The sequence below is a fragment of the Trachemys scripta genome, chromosome 16 (assembly GCF_013100865.1).
Source record: "Trachemys scripta elegans isolate TJP31775 chromosome 16, CAS_Tse_1.0, whole genome shotgun sequence".
In the NCBI taxonomy this organism is placed as follows: domain Eukaryota; kingdom Metazoa; phylum Chordata; order Testudines; family Emydidae; genus Trachemys; species Trachemys scripta.
In genome coordinates this window covers 6,927,555-6,943,231 of record NC_048313.1, presented here as the reverse complement: position 1 = coordinate 6,943,231, position 15,677 = coordinate 6,927,555, and the positions used below count along the sequence as shown (strand labels likewise).

The 15,677-nt window shown below is 55.6% G+C and overlaps 1 protein-coding gene across 1 annotated transcript; it reads left to right on the top strand.

Annotated features, from left to right (window-relative positions):
* Window positions 1-13,415: 13,415 nt before the first annotated feature.
* On the top strand, window positions 13,416-15,467 carry LRRC4B (leucine rich repeat containing 4B). The gene has a single exon (XM_034791715.1). It carries the CDS (start codon window positions 13,475-13,477, stop codon window positions 15,410-15,412), a length of 1,938 nt encoding a protein of 645 aa, XP_034647606.1. The 5' UTR covers window positions 13,416-13,474; the 3' UTR covers window positions 15,413-15,467.
* Window positions 15,468-15,677: the final 210 nt, after the last annotated feature.

Genomic DNA, 15,677 nt, shown 5'->3' with positions numbered 1-15,677 from the left:
GAGAGGGACCTAGACTTTCCCCCGCCCCCGGTCTGACACCCTCTGTGCTGCGGAGGAGGATGAAAGTCTCGGGGAAGGAGACCATCCAGTCGCTGGGCCCCTCCTTCCAGATGATCATGGTGTCCTCTGGCACGGAGGCTAGCCCTCCGGGGGAGGGGACCCCAGTTATTGGGAAGAGACAGGTAATACTCATGGGCGGTTCGAGCGTCAGAAATATAGAGTTGGGTTTGCGATGACTGGGAGAACTGCACGGCGAATTGGCTGCTGGGTGCGAAGGCTGCGGACCTCTCGCAACGTGCTGGGGAGGAGCCGGTGGTCGTGGTACATGTAGGTACCAATGACATAGGGAGGGGTTGGAGAGACGTCCTGGAGGCCAAATGTAGGCTGCTAGGGAAGAGATTGAAGTCCAGGTCCTCCATGGGAACATTCTCTGAAATGCTCCCGGTTCCACGTGCAGGGCCAGTTAGACAGAACTGCAGGGTCTCCATGCGTGGATGAGACGATGGTATAGGGAGGAGGGGTTTAGGTATATAGGGAACAGGGGAACCTTTTGGGAAAGGAGGCTGGGAGGATGGGCTCCACCTAAACCAAACCGGAGCCAGATTCCTGGCATGTCAAATTAAAAACTACCTGAAGGGGGTTCCAAAGAGGATGGAGCTCGGCTGATCTCAGTGGTGGCAGATGACAGAACCAGGAGTAATGGTCTCAAGTTGCAGTGGGGGAGGTTTAGGTTGGATATTAGGAAACACTATTTCCCTAGGAGGGGGGTGAAGCACTGGAATGGGTTACCTAGGGAGGTGGTGGGATCTCCATCCTTAGAGGTTTTTAAGGCCTGGCTTGACGAAGCCCTGGCTGGGATGATTTAGTTGGAGTTGGTCCTGCCATGAGCTGGGGGTTGGACTAGATACCTCCTGAGGTCCCTTCCAGCCCTGATATTCTCTGAGTCTAGAGGAGTTTTAACACCAAGGGCCAACGGGTGCGGAGGTGCATGTGGTTTGGATGGACACACCCTTAGGGGAGGATCTATGAAAAGGGAATCTCTCTCTCCTAGTACAGAGGAGAGGATAGAAGTCGATAAAGTACAGGTAGGAACTGAAGACAAACAGTCAAACGTGAGAGTCCCCTTTGATTACTCCACAGGAAGGCAGGCAACTAAATATCGACCCATCTGATCAATGCAAGGAGTCTAAATATTGAGATGAGTGAACTTGAGTGCCTGGCATTGTGAGGTGGATTGATGATAATCCATGCAGCATGGGAAGACCGATTAAAACCATCTCAGAATGACAGAGTGGGGGGCGCTGGTGTGGGGGCCGGCGCTACACGTGAAAGAAAACGTCGAGTCCTATAGTAAATGAACCAAAGTGTCCCATCGAATCTATATTGATAGCAATTCTGTGCTTGAATATCAAGCGTACAGCTGCAAGAATATACGACTGACCACCTGACCAGGAGGGTGATAGTGACTCAGGGAGATTAGAGAGGCTACAAAACCAGAAAACCCAATAATAATGGGGGATTTCAGCTAGCCCCAGACTGACTGGGCACATGCTACCCCCACTTCGTCACACTACCTCAGGCCGGGATGCAGAGATAAAATTTCTAGACACCCTAAATGACGACTTCTTGGAGCAGCTGGTCCTGAGACCCACAAGGGGAGAGGTGATTCTTGATTTAGTCCTAAGTGGTGCACAGGATCTGGTCCAGGAGGTGACTGTAGCTAAACCACTCAGTAATAGCGACCAAATGTAATTAAATTTCACATCCTTATAGGGGGGAAAACACGAAAATAAAAAGCACCACAGTATTTAACTTCAAAAAGGGGAATTACACAAAAACGAGGAGGCTAATTAAATGGAAATGAAAAGGAACAGTCGCTAGGGTGAAATGCCTGCAAACTGCATGCAAACTTTAAACAAAAAACAACCCACCGTAAAAGAGGCTAAAACTGTATATATACCTCAGATTTAGAAAACCACACACACACATACACACACACACAAAGAGGACCAACACACACACAGAATAAGAGGACCAAAAAAAAATAAAAAATACAAAATGCTGCCACGGTTAAACAACAGCGTCAGGGAGGCGATTAGAGACAAAGAGACATCTTTTAAAAATTGGAAGTCAAATGCTGCTGAGGAAAAGAGAAAGGAACGTAAACTCTGTGTCAAGTCAAGTGTAAAAGTATAATTAGGCAGGCCAAAAAAGAATTTGAACAGCAACTAGCAAAAAGACACAAAACCTAAAAATAAAATAAAAATGTTTGCTGTAAGTACATCAGAAGGAGGAAACTTGGACAATCGCGGTGCTAAAGGAGCACTCAAGGAAAACGAGACTTGTGGAAAAGCCAAATGAATTCTTTCCATCGGTTTTTGCTGCAGAGGGTGTGGGGGAGATTCCCACACCTGAGCCGTTCTTTTAAGGTGACAAACCTGAGGAACTGTCCCAGGTTGACGTGCCAATAGAGGTGGTTTTGGAACCATTCAGTACATTAGACAGCAATAGGTCTGGACGGTATCACCCATGAATTTGTAAGGAAGTCAAATAGGAAACTGCAGATCTACTAACTGGGGTATGTAACCTCTCGCTTAAATCAGTCTCTGTACCAGATGACTGGCAGATAGCTATTGTAACACTAATTTTAAGAAGTGGCTCCAGAGGGGATGCTGGCAATTACAGGCCAATAAGCCTCACTTCAGTACCAGGCAAATTGGTTAAAACTCTGGTAAAGAACAAAATTATCAGACACACGGATGAACATGATATGGTGGAGAAGAGTCAACACAGCTTTTGTAAGAGGAAATCGCGCCTCACCAATCTACTAGAATTCTTTGAGGGGGGTCAACCCACGTGGACCAGGGGGATCCAGTGGATATGGTGTACTTAGACTTTCAGAAAGCCTTTGACAAGGTCCCTCACCAAAGGCTCTTAAGCAAAGTAGTCAGTCATGGGGGTAAGAGGGAAGGTTCTCTCATGGATCAGTAACTGGGTGGCAAAGTTTGAAGACCAGACAAAACTACTCATGATAGTTAAAGTCCCAAGCAGACTGCGAAAAGCTACAAAAGGATCTCACAAAGCTGGGTGACTGGGCAAGAAAATGGCAGATGAAATTCAGTGTTGATAAATGCAAAATAACGCACGTTGGAAAAGAGAATCCCAACGCTGCATCCAAAATGATGGGGTCTAAATTGGCTGTTCCCACTCAAGGAAGATCTTGGCGTCATTGTGGAGAGTTCTCTGAAAACATCCACTCAATGTGCAGCGGCAGACAGAAAAAGCGAACAATGTTGGGAACCATTAAGAAAGGGAGCGATAATAAGACAGAAAAGATCATATTGCCACCCTATAAATCCATGCTACACCCACACGTTGCATACTGCGTGCAGTTCTGGTCACCCCATCTCGAAAAAGGACAGATTAGAATTGGAAACTGTACAGAGACGGGGCACAAAAATGATCAGGGGTACGGAACGGCTTCCGTGTGAGGAGCGATTAAACAGACGGGGAGTGAGACGGCTAAGGGGGGATATGATCGAGATCTGTACAATCGTGACTGGCGTGGCGAAAGGGAACTGGGAAGTGTTATTTACGTGTTATTCACATAACACAAGAACCAGGCGTCATCCAATGAAATGAACAGGCAGCCGGGTTCAAACAAACATAAGGCAGTATTTCTTCACACAGCAACCAGGCAACCTGTGGAACTTGCTGCCGGCAGACGTCAAGGCCAAAAGTAGAACAAGGTTCAAGAAAGAATTAGATACATTCATGGCTATTAGCCAGGGAGGCAACCCCATGCACTGGGTGTCCCTAGACCTCTGTTTGCCAGGAGCTGGGAACGGGCGACAGGGGATGGATCACTTGATGATTCCCTGTTCTGTTCATTCCCTCTGGGGCACCTGGCACTGGTCACTGTCAGAAGACGGGATTCTGGGCTAGATGGACCAGGGGTCGGATCCATTATGGCTGTCCTTCTGTGTGAACAATGATTTTCAGAGCCTAATAACTTGGCCGAGTTGGATGGATTTTCCCAGGAACACCACGCTTCGGAGCGTTTGGCTGGGGTGGGGGAAGCAGTTGCCCTGGGGCCAGGGAAGTGCCTTTTGCCGGTGCTGTGAGAACCTGGCCCAATCTGGTGTGGTGAGGAACGAAGGGATGAGGAGACAGGTCAGAAGTCTGCGGGAGGGCTTTGGAATAAGGGGAGCGGAGAGGGGTACAAGTGGGAAGGGAACAGGGGCAGGACCTTGGGCAGTGGGTTAGGAGCAGAAGGGAACAGGGAGAGCAGGGGGGAACTCGGGCAGAAGGGTTTGTAACAAGGGAGCATGCTCCCCTCCAGCCCTGAGTCCCCACATTCCCAAGTGGCTGTGAATGCCCCTGGCCACGTGTGTGTCTCCGTCACCCTCTGGTGACTCGGCCCACGTAGAGGATAACAGCTTTCTAGTGCTACCAGTCACTTGGTCAGCTTAAGTGCAGAGGCACGTGGGGCGGCTCTGAAGGTCCGAGTCCTGCTGGTGGCCTCCCGTGGGGATGGTCCGTGGGGCGACACACGAGGAAATTTCTGGTTTACAAACGGGGCACCCGAAATCAGCAGGTGCTTTGGCACATTTTGGTGTCGGGGCCACCCGGGGGTAGGGGAGGGGGCAAGTGGGGCAATTTGCTCCAGGCCCCATGTATTGCAACTTTTTTTTATGGAAGGGGCCCCTGAAGTTGCTTTGCCCCAGGCCCCCTGAATCCTCTGGGCGGCCCTGTTTGGTGTTTCGCCGCTCCCCGTCTGCAAAATGGGGCGAATGCTGCCCCTGGCCCCACAGCGTGCATGTATTCGTGCTTGTAGAGCGCTCTGAGATGGGCGCGGTGAAGGCCGTTGAAAAACCTGAATAATTCTGTCCTCAGCATGGGATCGGAATGGTGTGTGGTAAATCCGGTCTTGAGAAATGCGGCTGCAAAGAGCTATTAAATAACTGCTCATTCTGCGAGGCCTCTGTCCTGTGCCCTGAATTGGGCAGGGGTCTTGTGGAAAATATGGCACGTGGCCAGGTGCGCCGCCAGCTTTTCTGCCGCCCTAGGCGGCAGAAGGTCCCGCCCCGAAATGCCGCCCCCCACAGAGGCGGCGGAAGGTCCCGCCACCGAAATACCGCCGTGGTTGCCACCCCTCAAATTGTAGCGCCCTAGGCAACCGCCTAGGTCGCCTAATGGGTGCGCCGGCCCTGCACATGGCCGTGGCATTACTGACTGTATGATCATGCAGACGCGCCGGGGGTCAGAGTTAAGGGTACTCACCTTCATGCTGGCAGCCCCTAACTTTGCAGCGCTTGATTTTGCAACCTTAACTTTTTTTTAATGTAGCTGTTTGCTTGCCAATGTCAACATGAAGGGCTCATAGCGCTAAAGTTTGCAGTTTCTCTACCTTACTGTTATTATTTAACTCTTTCTATGAGCACAGCACAGCGGTTCTCAGCCTTTCCAGACCACCGTCCCCCTGTCAGGAAGCTGATTTGTCTTGCTGTAGCGAAGTGAGACTCACCGCCGCGGCGCCTCCTGCTGGTCGTCTTGGGAATTAGCTCTTCACCAGCTTCGGAGCGCCCTCTGCTGTCCGGTGTCTCGCCTGCCTCAGGTCATTGCGTCCCTCCTGGACCTCGGTGCCTCTTACCCTGGGGTGCTGCCCCCAGCAATACCCCACAATGTGGGTCTCCCCTTCCAGGGGGACCCCCAACCCTCTATCCCCACCTTGCCTCAGTGGCTACTGACCCCGGTTTGAGTGTGGGCTCGCAAACCGATGTGAATCTGGTTCGTGGTGGTGAGGTAGCTCGCATTGGTGATGGCGTCACGAGATTTATATATATATATATATATAATTGGGTGCAATTTTGAACGGGGGGGAGGGGGGCGATTCACTGCTGGACTGAATTCCCACGGGGATTGATGGACCCCTCCTTCTCGGAGCGACGTGGAAGATGGGAGGAATTTTATGGCCTGAGATGTACAGGAGGTTCGATAATCTAATGGTTCCTTCTGGGCTCTGGGCCTCTCTAAGGATATGGAGCCCGGGGCTGGGCGGGAAGAGCACCGGATACTGCGTGGGAGCTGTCAGAGCGCCCGCCTTGCGCCAGCTGACCGCTGGAGATTGAGCGGCGCGTCGGCCACGCACAGATTTCAGCTCTGAGCCAATTTGAGGGAAGCAGCGGCGGGTGCTGCGGGTGGATCTGGGTTGCGTTCATACACACGTGGCGTCGCTCTCCCCTGAGCTTGAAACCGCGAGGATGCCGCCTCTAACGCCGGCGGGCTGTGCGGCAAAGCGGCGCGGGCGGGGCGGGCCGGCAAAGCCCCCGGCGAAATGTGCGGCTGCTTCGAGATCCCTTAAACCCGGCTCAACCGGGCTTGGCAGAAATCGGATTAAATCGATACGGCTAAGCCGGGTTTCAATTGGATTAAGCGGCGTCCGCCCAGGGTTGGCAGCGGCTGAACGAAATGGGTTTAAAGTCGCAGCTTTGGCTGGGAGCTTGTTAAGGATTCTCCGGTTCTTGGCGTCTTCAGCTCCAGACTTGGGGCCTCTCAGGAAGTCGTTGGGCTCGGGACAGGGGTAACTGGGTGGGACTGTCCGGCTTGTGTTATGCAGCGGGGATCAGACTAGATTGAGCTAACGGTCCCTCTGGCTCTGGTGGCGACCAGGGGCTGAAAAGGGCTGAAAATGGAGCGGGTCGGGGGTGAGGAGGAGGATGTAATGGGAATCGAACCAGACACGGTGATCTGAGCCGATAATGGTGACAGGGGCTGACGGCTATCCAAGGGGCTGCTGGGGAAAAAAAAACAATTGTCAACAAAGAAAATTCATTTTTCCCTCCAGACGTTTTTTCCCCCCTTTGTTGTCAAAGAAGGAAGGAAAATATTTCGACTCAGACGGGGGAGATTTTTTTTTGGAGGAGGGGTCTAACAAGATCCCCTTTGAATCAAAACTTTTTTAAAAAGAGCGGGGGCCACTTCAAACAAAAAGGAGAACAAAAGGAAAACTTTTCATGTTGTTTCCCTCCATTGTTTTCGCCAATGGAGAAGGGGGCAAACGACATGCAAAGTTTTTCCATTCAGTTTTGAAGCTCCCCTTTTTAAAAAGTTGGGATTTTTTCCCCAGAGGAATGGGGCTTTTCCTTGGTCTCCTCCCCCCACTCTTTGGCAAAGAGGAAGAATCGCCCCCTTGGCTTTGGATGCGAATCCTGGGGGCGACACGGAAAAGTCTCCCACCTCCCGTTCGGTATTCTCGGAGAACCTGGGTCTGGCGAGCGGGGAGGAAACGGCTTCCAGACCCTGTCAACAGGCAGCGCAGCGAGCGAAGCTACGGCCCGCCGCTAACCGCCGTGGGGCTCCTGGGTGTCGATGGACTGCGGTGTGAAACAGTCGCTCATCCCACCTGTGCTCTGTTCGCTGCAGTGGCTGCCGGCGGGGGGCTGCTGCGGGCGTAGTTTTGGGGGGTGCTTGATTTCGGGTTAAATAGCGGGGCGTTTTGCTAGGTGGTCTGATAGCGGCGCAGGTCGCTGGGCGGCTGGAGCCGGCGAGTGGTGGCTGGGTGGTTATAGCCGGTTAAATGTCCGGGGCTGGGGTGGGGCAGGGAACAGGCTTTGGGGGCGGGTGGGTGAACCGCTGGGAGGACCCTGCCTTCCGGCCTGGCTGGCCTTGGCGAGGCCATGACCCCCACGGATAACCCGTTCAAAGGGCCCTCTGTGTGTCCAGAGGTTGGGGGCGGGGAGGGGGGAACAGACGGACGCACGGACACCACTGGTGGGGCCGACGGAGCTGGACCGGCGGGGTGGGGAGGCTCTGGGTAGCCCGGGCTCTGGTTGGAGCAGGCTGTCCCGGTGGGCACGGAGGGGAGAACCGCGGGGGCCAGTCCCAGTCAGACCCGCTGGGTCAGCAGCTTCGGTACCGGCGGGTGGGGGTAGCCCTGGGCCTGATCTCCGCGGGCGGGGGATCGTAAGCGGTGAAGATGCAGGGTCTGAAACCTGCAATGGGACAGAGGGAGACGCTGCCCTGGAACTGTGTCCGGGGCAGGGTCTCTTCATCCAGTGTCAGCCCCCCCCCCCCGCCCCCGCCCCTCCGCTGCCTCAGTTTCCTCCTGAGGCAGTGGGGGTGGGGAAGAGGGGTAACTGGTTTTTTTTTTTTAAATCTCCTTCCTCTGAAACCTCAGGGATGCCCATGGCTGGAGGTGGGATGCTGGGCGGGATGGTCCAGAGCGTTCTCCCTTTCGGGTGGGTCTTGCTGGCATGCAGGGTCTAACTCACCCCCCTGCCCTCCCCGGGTCAGACTGGGAGTGACCTTGGGGCCTTTTCGCCTTCCCCTGCAGGGTATGGGTGCGGGTCACGTGGCAGGAGTATCTGGGGCTCGCTGCCTCGGATACTGGTTCACCTCGGTCCCCACTTCTCTGCTGTGGCGCATCACAGCCTGGTCACCTGTGACCTGGGAGACCACCCGGGTCTCGTGTCGGTCGCTGGGTTTAGCGTGCGGGGCCTGTGAGGTGGGACAGGAGGTCAGAGGAGCCCAGGGCTGGCTCTTGGGGTGGTTTTTTGCTGCCCGAACATTTTTGGCTGCCCCCCACCTTAGCCCTGGGCTCCCCCCCCCACACCCCTCCCGCCCCAGCCCTGAGCTCCCTCCTCGCCTCCAGTCGGTCCGGCGCTGGCAGGGTTGGAGTAAGCAGCGGGGCTCCCAGGCCGCGCCTCAGCCCAGGGTCCCTCCAGCCGGGGCTCCTGCCTCCAGGACCGTCCGGGACCCGGGAGGACAGAGCCGGGGGACCGCCTGGCAGGGGGCTGAGAGCCGGAGCAGGGCAGCCCCATAGGGAGCGGAGCCCCGGAGAGCGGGACACGGGCCCCACACGGCAGCGCCCCGCCCTCTATGGCCCCGCTGCTGCTGCTGCTCCTGGCCGCCCTGCCGCAGTCCCTGGGCGGCTCGGACCGCTTCGCCCAGCCCCGGCTGTGGCACTGGGGGGCGACCGCCCTGCGGCCCCTGCAGGCGGCTCCGTGTGCCCTGTGTGTCCCGAGTGTCCCGTGCTTGGAGCCCATCCGAACCTGGCCATAAGGTGCAGGCGCGGCTTCCCGACACGACCCGCAGCGGCCCCAGGGCGCCCCCCCCACGCTGCTGCTGCCAGGGCCGGCTCTAGGCTTTTGCCGCCCCAAGCAAAAAAAAACAACCCCCCCCCCCCAAAAAATCGATGGCCGGAATGCCGCCCCTGAAAACGTGCCGCCCCTAGCACATGCTTGGTTTGCTGGTGCCTGGAACGGGCCCTGGAGGAGATGATCTAGCGGGTCCCTTCTGGCCTGGGGGGTTAGCGGGGGGCCTGGCGCTGGTAGCAGCGAGCGAGCGACCCGGCCCCAGCCTGCCCCGCCAGCTCCCGGTGTCACTCGGGGCGGAAGTGGGGGCGGGGAGAGGGCAGAGCAGGGCTGGGATGGGGCCAGCTCGCTCGCTGCTGCTGGTGCTAGGCCCCCCGCTAAGCCCCCAGGCCGCCCTGGACCCCACATCCCCCTAAAGCGCGGGGCCTGGGGCGGTTGCCCCGTTCCGTCCGATGGACGGGACAGCTCTGCTTGGACCCGTTCTGAGCACCACCAAAAATTAACCAAACCTGGTGCCCAGCCTCCGCGTGTCTGCACCTCTTTTATGGTAAGGTTTTTGCTCTACATGATGAAGGGGATGGAACGACGGCCGTATGAGGGGAAATGAATAAGACTGAGACTTTTCAGCTTGGAAAAGAGACAACTGGCGGGGGGGGGGCAGTATGGTAGAGGTCTATAAAATCATGACTGGTTTGGAGAAAGTAAATCAGGACGTGTTATTTACTCCTTCTCAGAACACAAGAACTAGGGGTCACCCAATGAAATGAACGGGCAGCAGGTTTAACACAAACAAAGGGAAGTATTTCTTTACACAACGCACTGACAACCTGTGGAACTCCTTGCCAAAGGATGTTGTGAAGGCCAGGACTATAACAGGGTTAAAAAAAGGACTAGATACATTCATGGAGGATAGGTCCATCAATGGCTATTAGCCAGGATGGGAGGGATGGTGTCCCCAGCCTCTGATTGTCAGAAGCTGGGAATGAGCGACAGGGGATGGATCACTTGATGATTCCCTGTTCTGTTCATCCCCTCTGGGGCACCTGGCATTGGCCACTGTCGGAAGACAGGATACTGGGCTAGATGGACCTTTGGTCTGACCCAAAGGTCTGGCTGTTCTCATGTTCACTTTGTGGATGGTTGTTACTCTAGGGTTGCTGCTATAGATGGTGTGTGGGTACAGTTGTAATAAACGGTATGTGTCAACAGCGGCTAATGCTGTGGGTGTGGATGATGGGCCCTATACAGCCTGCTATATATAGTGTGTGTGTACATGGTTGTTAATGTCAGGTTGGTGCTATATTCTGTGTGCGGTGATGGTTTTTAATGTGCGGTTATTAAATTCTCTAGTGACAGTGGTTATTGCAGAGTGGTCGCTATACACTGTGTGTGGGGATGGTTTTTGATGGTGGGTGGTTGCTTAACACTATGAGACCAGTTGTTAATGTCGGCTGGTTGCTACATGCCGTGTGTGCGTGAATAGTTATTAGTGTACGTTTTCTACGCTACACCGTGTGTGCAGACGGTTGTTATGGTCGGGAGGTTGATCTGCACTGTGTGTGTCGACTGTGCTCCGTATGTACAGGGTTGTTGCAGTACACCGTGGAGAGGGCTGTTTCTGTCCGATTGCTGCCATACACTGTGTGCAATGGGTTGTTAATTAAAATAGTCACTGTACACAGAGTGTGGATGGTTGTTTATATAGGAGTTGCTACAATGCACTGTGGGGACCGTTATTCTTGGAAGCGTGTTGCAATAAACAGTGTCAACTAGTGGCTGTGATATAGGATTGTAGCTATGTGCGGTGTGTGAAGAGGTTTGTTCATGAACAATGGTTGGTCTACACACTGCGTGGGGAAGGTTGTTACTGCAAGACTGTTGCTTGATGATGTGTATGTGGGGTGGTTGTTATTGTGTGGCTGTTGCACCATTGACACCTGTAGCGTATTGGTTGATGGAGGGTTGTTGCGACACATTGTGTGTGGAGACGGCTGTTAAGGTAGGGTTGCTACCATGTGGCATGTGAGGTTGGTTGTTCATGTAGGTTTGCTGCTGTACACTGTGGGTGTATGGTTGTTACTGTTGGGTGGTTGTACTGTGTGTGCAAATGTGTGTTACTGTAGAGCTGTTGCTAAACACTGTGTGTGGGGCTGGTAGGTAGTGTAGGGTTGTTTCTCTGCAGTCCATGTGGGGAGGGTTGCTATGGGACAGATGTTGCTATCCCCTGTGTGTGAGGATAGTTATTAATGTCGGGTTGCTGCTCCACACTGTGGGTGTGGTGGTGGTTAACGTGTGGTTGCTTCTATGCAATATCTGTGGGAACGGCTGATATTGTAGGAATGTTGCTACCCCCCACCCCGATGGTATTTAAGGTCAGATTGTTCCTATAACCCAGTATATAGAAGAAGTCGATATGCTTATATTGCTTATATTGCTAAGAAGTCGATATGCACTGGGTGCGGCTGGTTGTTAATGTAGGGGTGGCACTACACACTGTGTGTGTGTGTGTGTGTGTGCTGCTGTAGAGGTGTTGCTACATACTGCAGTGATGGTTGTTAATGTAGGATTGTTGCTAAACGCTGTTTGTGGGGATGGTTGTTAATGTAAGATGTTGCTAGTGTGTGTGTGTGTGTGTACGGTTGGTTATGGTGTGTCGCTGGGGGAAGTCTCAGGGTCGATGGTCTACTGTGTGTGTGGGGATGATTTTTACTCCACGGTTGTTACTTTACATCCTGCCTGGGGACGGGTGTTAATATTGGGGTGTTACTAGACCTCCTGCGTAAGCGCGATTGTTCCCGTGGGGGGTGTTGCTGTGTGCTGGGTGTGGGGATGGTGGTTAATGTCGAGTTGCTGGTATACATACACTGTGTGTTGGGGTAGTTGTTCCCGTAGCATTGTTGCGATATGCCCTGTGCAGAGCCGGTTGTTACTGAAGGGTTGCTGCTCTACCGTGTGTTGGTCTGGTTGGTATGGTAGGTTGTTACCCCCTGTGTGTAGTGTCTGTATCTCAGGAGGGGCTGGGGAGGGCGAGAGAAGGAGACGGGGTGCACAATAGTGTAGTCCCTTGAGGAGTGAGTTGCTTTGGTCTCACTCAGCTGGGGGCTCGGGGCGTCAGCCCCCCTGCTCAAAACGGAGTCACGACCCACCGTTTGAGAACCGCAGGTCAAGACTTTGGGCTCAGTAGTGGGGGAACCGGGTGAGATTTCATGGCCTGTGATATCCAAGACCTCCTGGATGGTTGGACGATTTCTTCTGGCTTTAAACACTATGAAGCTATGGGTCGTCTGTGGGGCTGGAGGCATTTGAAGCCAAGAATTCAGCAAGAATCGCGGGGATATTCAGAGGCAAACCAGTTAGCGCTGAGGGTTTGAAGAGGGACGATGCCCTGGTTCTAGGGGGTAAACCAGGCGTTTTCCAGCTTGGGACGTGACCGTCATGGGCGTTGGATTATCCCCCGTTGGACTCCTGGTTCCTCCGTGCGACACAGCTGCCCACGACGGGCCAGTTACTCGTTGTGGGAAATTCAAAACATTTGAGGTTTGGTTTCCTCCTATTTCCATCGAAAATTTTCCATTTTTTAAAATGCGGAACCAAGAAACGGGATTCCAAAAACCACATTTTGGGGTATGCATCCGAAGAAGTGGGCTGTAGTCCACGAAAGCTTATGCTCTAATAAATTTGTTAGTCTCTAAGGTGCCACAAGTACTCCTGTTCTTCTTTTTGCGGATACAGACTAACACGGCTGTTACTCTGAAACCTGTCATTTTGGGGTGTGTGTGTTCAGGTTTCTGTAAGGATTTGGGGGGGGGGGGGGGGGTTTGGGGCCTTTGCAAACTGTTTGCGGTGGGAAATTTTGTGGTTTTTTTTTTTTAAAAGGGGATGGTGGAGGGAGGAAATATTGTTGCAGGCGATTTTACCCCCAAGGGAATTGTGGTTCCTGTTGAGATATTGACCTCAACATTGTGGCGAGAGTGGGGGAAAGGTCATTGGGCCATTGTGGGGCGTGGTACGGCCCTCACCCCACATCTCAGGATAACTATAACCTGCCCCTTATGTGATCCTGTTGCCAGAATATCTGGGCCTTTCATGTATCCCCCCCTCACAGCCCCAGAACCCAGCACGGTCCCTGCACTTCAAGTAGAAACTGGGGCACAAAACGACCGGCCTGGGCTCCACAGGGCATATATGATGGAGGGAGAAATTCAACCAGGGCCCCGTGGGGCAGGGACCATGCTACCTGGTCTCTCTCCTCCTGGGGTCAGGCCCCGAGGTGCAGGGCTGACGCTAACGAGTCTCTCTCTTCCGTTGTGTCTCCAGTCTCTAGGTATTCGACAGCCTGCCCAGAGGAGGTTTTGCCCATTAAAGCATGAACGTTGGACATGGCTGCCCCCCGTTGCTGCTCCCGGAGGGGGCCGCCACCTCCCCGTCCCTCTAGGATGTTCTGGAAGCCGGTCCTGCTGCTGGGGTTTTGGCTGCCCTCGCTGGCGTGGGCCGGAGCTTCGCCCACTTCCTGCCCGGCCGCCTGCTCCTGCAGCAACCAGGCCAGCCGGGTGATCTGCACGCGCCGGGAGCTGGTGGAGGTGCCGGAGAGCATCTCCATCAACACGCGGTACCTCAACCTGCAGGAGAACAACATCCAACTCATCAAGACCGACACCTTCAAGCACCTGCGGCACCTGGAGATCCTGCAGCTGAGCAAGAACTTGATCCGCAAGATCGAGGTGGGCGCCTTCAACGGCCTGCCCAACCTCAACACGCTGGAGCTCTTCGACAACCGCCTGGCCACGGTGCCCACCCAGGCCTTCGAGTACCTCTCCAAGCTGCGGGAGCTCTGGCTGCGGAACAACCCCATCGAGAGCATCCCGTCCTACGCCTTCAATCGGGTGCCCTCCCTGCGCCGCCTGGACCTGGGCGAGCTCAAGAAGCTGGAGTATATCTCCGAGGCGGCCTTCGAAGGGCTGGTGAACCTGCGGTACCTGAACCTGGGCATGTGCAACCTCAAGGACATCCCCAACCTGACGGCGCTGGTGCGGCTGGAGGAGCTGGAGCTGTCGGGCAACCGGCTGGACATGATCCGCCCCGGCTCCTTCCAGGGCCTCACCAGCTTGCGCAAGTTGTGGCTGATGCACGCCCAGGTGTCCACCATCGAGCGCAACGCCTTCGACGACCTGAAGTCGCTGGAGGAGCTGAACCTGTCCCACAACAACCTCATGTCGCTGCCCCACGACCTCTTCACCCCCTTGCACCGGCTGGAGCGGGTGCACCTCAACCACAACCCCTGGCATTGCAACTGTGACGTCCTCTGGCTCAGCTGGTGGCTGAAGGAGACGGTGCCCAACAACACCACCTGCTGCGCCCGCTGCCACGCCCCGGCCAACCTCAAGGGGCGTTACATCGGCGAGCTGGACCAGAGCCACTTCACCTGCTACGCGCCGGTCATCGTGGAGCCGCCCACCGACCTCAACGTGACGGAGGGGATGGCGGCGGAGCTGAAGTGCCGGACGGGCACCTCCATGACCTCGGTCAACTGGCTGACGCCCAACGGGACGCTGATGACGCACGGCTCGTACCGGGTGCGGATTTCCGTCTTGCACGACGGCACGCTCAACTTCACCAACGTGACGGTGCAGGACACGGGGCAGTACACCTGCATGGTGACCAACTCGGCCGGCAACACCACGGCGTCGGCCACCCTCAACGTCTCGGCCGTGGACCCGGCCGCCACCGGCTACACCTACTTCACCACCGTCACCGTGGAGACGCTGGAGACGGCCCAGGAGGACGCGCTGCCCACCAAGAAGGAGCCGGGCCCCACGCCCGCCGTGGGCTGGGACGTGACCTACTCCACCACCTCCTTGACGCCCCGCTCCACCCGCTCCACGGAGAAGCCCTACACCGTGCCCATCACCGACGCGGCCGAGGGCGGCATGAAGGACCTGGACGACGTGATGAAGACCACCAAGATCATCATCGGCTGCTTCGTGGCCATCACCTTCATGGCGGCCGTCATGCTGATCGTCTTCTACAAGCTGCGCAAGCAGCACCAGTTTCACAAGCACCACGGCCCCACCCGCACCATCGAGATCATCAACGTGGAGGACGAGCTGCCGGCCGCGGCCGGCGCCCCCGGCGACAGCCACCTGGCCCTGCCGGCCCTGGAGCACGACCACCTCAACCACTACGCGGCCTTCAAGGCCCACTACAACAACAACGCGGGGGCCCTGGCCTGCGCCAAGAACCCGCTCCTGAACTCTATCCACGAACCTCTGCTTTTCAAGAGCAGCTCAAAGGAGAACGTGCAGGAGACGCAGATCTGAGGACGGGGACGCCCCTCGCGGCCTGCCTTCCCCCCCTCCGCCCGCCCCGACCATGCGGCCCACCCGCCCGCCCGCCCCCCGCCACGGGAGGGGGAGCGGGGAAATGCCTCCGGGGAGAGAGACCCCCCTAACCCGCCCGCGACGGATCGGCTCCCGTTGGACGCCATGTCCCCACCCACCCCCAATTCCTGGCTCCCACCCCAACTGCCTCTGTGTCCCCCCCTGCCCCATTCCTGTCCCCCTCCCTACCTGTCTGTCCCTCCCC